The sequence below is a fragment of the Erigeron canadensis genome, chromosome 7 (genome assembly GCF_010389155.1).
Source record: "Erigeron canadensis isolate Cc75 chromosome 7, C_canadensis_v1, whole genome shotgun sequence".
NCBI lineage: Eukaryota > Viridiplantae > Streptophyta > Magnoliopsida > Asterales > Asteraceae > Erigeron > Erigeron canadensis.
In genome coordinates, this window is record NC_057767.1 from 8825441 (window position 1) to 8831227 (window position 5787).

Consider the following 5787-nt stretch of genomic DNA (forward strand, 5'->3'; position numbering starts at 1 on the left):
CCGACCAACGGGCGGGTATAACACTAGTATTACATAGTAATGAAATGTTTACATATGAATCATAATATTACTCTCTGTTATTAAATCAAATATTCAGACCATGATTTATTCAATTTAGGGAATTATAGTATTTTCATCATTCTTTATAATGGATACATGTTAGAATCTGCTGGTAATATTGTATCGTTATTAAAAATGAAAGCTCCTCTAATATAAGTATATGGCAGTGGATTGAATTTTTTAAGTGATGTAATATAGATTCTCTAGCAGAATAGGTGATGTATAATTTGTATAATGTAATGAATAATCCTAACTTCAAAAAATTTATAGTAATAAAGGATCCTCGATTACCCGTGGGAAAACCCGTTATCCGATGGTTAGTAAGCAAACGGGGACCCGTCGGTTCCGGGTCTGGGTTTGGGACGGGGATTTTTATTCAGGTCCGGGTCCGAGATTAACTAAACACGGCCTATACCCGACCCATTGCCATCCTACGAATTACCTTAAGTTGGTTGGGCGACGTACCAAAAACGGGAGGTTCTAACAGTGCCTTCAATATTAAAAGCGCAACCGAATAATTAATGATTCGACTCATAATTTCTTAATACTAATAGATAGAAATACTTAAAGTTCGAAAAAAAATAAAATAGAAATACCAATATATAGGATATGACTTACGGGATTTTCATGTTTCCATTGAAGTTCCCAGGCGTTCTCAAGTGCTTCCGCAACCTTCTCCATATCTGGTCGTTGTTCTCGGTCTTTCTTCAAGCAATGATAGGCTGTGTCTGAGAAGATTTTAAATGATTGTGGGTGCATTTCATTCCTTATATGAGGCTCAATGATCTCATCCAGCTTTCCCTCTTCATAATGGCGTGTGGCCACTAAAGCCAGATATCTACCTGAGGCGTCTATAACATATGCTCGTCTCCCCGAGAGGACTTCAAACATTACGACACCAAAAGAGTAAACATCAGATTTCTGTGTCACAGTTGCGGTATCTACATATACTGGGTCTGCATAGCCTATTGTGCCAGCAGGATGATCGATAACAAGGTCATGTCTCCGAGTTGCAGGAACTTTTACCGAAAGTCCAAAACCAGATACCTTGGCATCCCAGTTTTCATCTAACAAAACTTTAGAGCTCTTTACGTCGCGGTGTATGACATCATAACCGCGACTTGTATCACAATGGATGTAAGTCGAAGCCCTGGCCGCACCAATACATATGTGTAATCTTTGCAACCAAGTGAGGTTTGGGTTTGTTAGATTGTTTTCAAGACTTCCATTGACTTCAAGCTTGGTAACGATGATCTTCTCGTTAGCCTCATCACAAAACCCAACAATAGAGACAACATTTGTATGCTTGAGACTAGAAAGCAGTGCAATTTCGGTCCAAAACTCTTTCTTTCCTTGCCCAAACATCTGATTTAACCTTTTTATATCAACATCGATCAGTTGTCCGTGCCGCGACAGTTTTCCTTTATAAACATAACCAAATCCACCTTGGTCAACGATACGCCGATTAACAGCAAAGTTTTGGGTAGCCGATATAATCTCTTGTAGTGGGATGCGTAAATGAGCTAATTCTTCGAGTGATGACATATATGGGATGATCTGTGTACTCAACGGGTTGGAAATGAATTAATTTAAAGGAAGGAAGAGTTAAAGATGCTACGAGCATTATTTAGCACAAACTTTGATGAACGTAGTGTAGATTAGATATCACGACGGGACGGTCAACGTGAATGTTTTAAAAACGAAAATGATATTCTTACCGTGATTTTTATGGATGTATTACGATGTACAAGGTTGATAACTGACTATACAATTAGTATTGTACAATTATAGTAAATCTATCAAAATAAATGGTACTAATATCACTTTCTTTATTTTTCAAAATTTGCACAAATCTTTTTAAAAACCGGTATTTTAGTTATATAGTTGTGAAATTTCTTTCCAATATTTTGTTATTATCGAAAATATCGGCCGATATGACTATTTTAATTTTTTTTTATAGAAATCTTACTAAAGTTGTTACAATGTAACAAAAATAGTCAAAATATAAATATAATCAACTCAAAAATAATATCCAATAAGTATTTCATAATAAAATATAAACTTTAAAGTTCATAAATAACAAAGAATAACATTAAAGTATCACAAAAATAATTTTTTAAAAAACTCAACTTCTTTTTTGAAATACCGGAAAGATATTACGAGAAAATACAAGAAATATCGACCGATATTGAATAGTGAAGATACCAGGAAATTACCGGGCTTAAAATACCGGTAGTACCGGTAATACTAGCCGGTGTATGCTAGTCTTTAAAACATTGATGAACATTGGTGAAAGGTCTAAGGGGTACGGTTGTTAGAAAATAGGCACTTTAATTTTATTTCAATATGGAAAATGATTAATTCTTCTAAATATTACTTTAAAAATTCTCTTAAAACTTTAAAAAGGTGACATGTGGTATCCACTAATTATTTTTCTTAATTCTACTCCTTGATTTTTATTTCACATGTCATCATCTAATGGTTAGGAGGATTTTTAAGCTATATTGTTAAAAGGATTAATCTATAAAACTACTTATTACTGAGCATTATTACTGAGCATCAGAACTAAAAAATGGTGATAAAAAAAATTGAAATATAAATACGAAAGTTTATATAAAATTACTTACCAAAAAAAGTATTGCCTACCTATGTGGCGTTGTACAGGCAAAGGGATTAGTTTCCTGGAATGTAACTATCTCTTTGACCGAATGTCTATAGTAGGGAAAAACTAAAGTTATGTGTATTGTATGTAAGCAACTTGAAAAAATGTTTATTGTATGTAAGAAAACATACGTGGCAACCATATAGAGAACCACTTGTCAGATTTTAATTGGTTGAAACGAAATTCTTATATACAATAAACATTATTTCAAAGTTGTTTACATATAATACACACAACTTTAGTTATTTCCAATAATAAACATTTGTTCAAAGTTTCTTACATTCGAGGAAACTAATCCCTACAAGCAAATACACGACGTATGGGCCTTGGGTTGATAAACTTAGCCAAATAGGGCTGGAATTATTTTACCTATATTTATACGTGATGATAGGTGATGTGTGGGTAAAAATAATGGTCGTGTAGTCGTGTAGATTGTAAGACCCTGATTGTAATCAGGGTAATTGTGTTAAAATTAGTAACTTTCATTTTGGGTTCAGTATGATACATGGTACGTTTTATTATTCACCTGATTAATAATTTTTACTAACAATTAATTAACAAGATACCTGTGCAATACGTCGATAATGACAGAAATGACGGTTTAATGGTGGTGGCAAAATTTAATGTAATTGTGATTAATGTAAAAGTGGTGGTAAAGATATTTTAGAAAATAAGTATTTAGGGTGTAAAATTCGTTTATTAAGGGTAATTAGTTAATATTTATAAGTAGTAACGAATAAGGGTTCATTAAAGTTAAATTAATTTTCAAATTTTTTTTTTTTTTAACTTTTCAACAAGATAATGTAATTTTTATTATATAATAATAAAAAAAAGTAATTACCTTGAGACGATTGGATGACGTTCCTTCATTTTCATCGTCCATTAGGGGTTGCTGCATTAAAATAAAATGAATCAACGGGATATAAATTATTAAAAAGTATTCTGTCCGTCTCATATTAAATATCAAATTTTGACTTGTTAAGTTTTCTACTTTTAACTTTGACCGTAAAATTTTTTGTTTGTATTATTTAACACTTCAAATGAAATATATGGGTGGATTGAGTTTTAAATATATTTTTCATTGATATAACTTTTAACAATTACTATTTAACATAAATTTTTTTGTTCATTAAGAAAAAGACTTCATAAGTCAAAATTAAACATTTAATATGAGATGGATGAAGTATTAATTGGTAACAAATTATATATTGAATATCTTAAGCCAATATATGAGGGGTATTTGGCGTTGCGTTTACATAATAAATTTTGGGTTTTTAAAACTGCGTTTTGAAAATGTTTACATGCTTATTCAAAACTGCTTTTTCATAACATATAATCACTTCTACATCCAAATGTTGTTTAAGATTATTTTTACTTTATAAACATAATAATCAAATAATTATCATAAAACGAAATCCCAAACCCCCTTTTAACATTCTTTGATCAATCAGGTGTTTATGATAAATGGACGAATTACCTTGACGTGGTTGGGCGACGTACCAAAAGCTGGAGGTTGTAACTTTGCCTTCAATATCAAAAGCGCAAACGAATGATTAATGATAAAACCAACGGGTTGAAAAAAGAAAAGGACATGATGAGCTTCTTACCGGATTTTCATGTTTCCATTGAAGTTCCCAGGCGTTCTCAAGTCTTTTGGCAACCTTCTCCATATCCGGTCGTTGTTCTCGGTCTTTCTTCAAGCAATCATAGGCTGTGTCAGAGAAGATTTTAAATGATTGTGGGTGCATTTGATTCCTTATATGAGGATCAATGATCTCATCCAACTTTCCCTCTTCATAGTGGCTCGTTGCCACTGAAGCTAGATATCTACCTGCGCCGTCTTTAGCATATGCTCGTCTCCCGGAAAGGACTTCAAACAATACAACACCAAAAGAGTAAACATCAGTTTTGGGCGTCACAATTCCGGTTTTTACATAAACTGGGTCTACATAGCCCATTGTGCCAACAGGTTCATCGAAAACAAGGTCATGTCTCCGAGTTGCAGGAACTTTAATCGAAAGTCCAAAACCAGATAGCTTGGCATCCCACTTTCCATCTAACATAACATTAGAGCTCTTAACGTCTCGGTGTATGACATAATAACCGTGACTTGTATCACAATGGATGTACGTCAAAGCCCTGGCCACACCAATACATATGTGTAATCTTTGCAACCATGTAAGGTTTAGGTTTTTTAGATTGTCGTTAAGACTTCCATTGACTTCAACCTCGGTAACGATGATCTTCTCGTAAGCCTCGGCACAAAACCCAACAATAGAGACAATATTATTTAGATGCTTGAGACTAGAAAGCATTGAAATTTCGGTCAAGAACTTTTTCTCTTCTAGCCCAAACATCCGATCAAACCTTTTTATATCAACATCGATCAATTGTCGGTGGTGCAACACTTGCCCTTTGTAAACATGACCATATCCACCGCTGTCAATGAGATGTTTAACATTAAAGTTTTGGGTGGCCAATCTAACCTCTTGTAGTGGGATGCGTAAATGAGCGGACTCTTTGAGTGGCCACATTCGTGTTATCAACGGCTTTGGGCTGCAAATGAATAAATTTGAAGAAAGATGACATGCAACATACAAACTTAGATGAAAGTAATGTAGAATACAAATCAAGACGGGTAAACCATCACCAAATGATCTAGTAACAAAGAGACTAGTTTCGTTATAAGAGGTCTCGATCTAGTCCAAGTTCAATCTTTATATCTGGGGATGACTCCTTGTACTTAATTTCTACTTATAGTTGGATTACAAGAGTTTTCTCGTCTAAGTCTCTAGTTGACAAGGGTTTCTCATTGAGTTGTTTAGATTAGGGATCTATTATACGAAATGACTTTTTAGCACAGTCCGGGTTAAGCCAACATATATATGTAGACTTTCTACCATTATCATTAACGAGTAACTCGTACCTTTTACTCAATGAACATGACGGGTCATTCAACGTAAGTAAAAGCCTACAATAAACATTGCAATTATCCACAATTTTAGTTAATATAAACAATTTGTCATTTTTTTTTATGTAAAATAATGAAATTCATGATAGATATG

The 5787-nt window shown here is 33.5% G+C and overlaps 1 protein-coding gene across 1 annotated transcript; it reads right to left on the reverse strand.

Moving 5' to 3' along the window:
* Positions 1-911: 911 nt before the first annotated feature.
* LOC122608912 (receptor-like protein kinase FERONIA) lies at positions 912-5256 on the reverse strand. The gene is made up of 5 exons (XM_043781983.1): positions 4330-5256; positions 4200-4247; positions 3564-3614; positions 1012-1617; positions 912-941 (listed from the first exon to the last, which is right to left on the reverse strand). Exons 1-5 carry the CDS (start codon positions 5254-5256, stop codon positions 912-914), a joined length of 1662 nt encoding a protein of 553 aa, XP_043637918.1.
* Between the last annotated feature and the right edge of the window lie 531 nt (positions 5257-5787).

Bases quoted from the DNA above. Each gene is read 5' to 3' on its own strand.
- LOC122608912 (XM_043781983.1), bottom strand. From the start codon at position 5,256: ATGTGGCCACTCAAAGAGTCCGCTCATTTACGCATCCCACTACAAGAG. The intron at 3,615-4,199 runs GTAATTCGTCCA...ATTTTAATGCAG, and splicing joins CGTCGCCCAACCACGTCAAG to CAACCCCTAATGGACGATGA. The intron at 1,618-3,563 runs GTAATTACTTTT...TTGAGTACACAG, and splicing joins CGTCATCCAATCGTCTCAAG to ATCATCCCATATATGTCATC.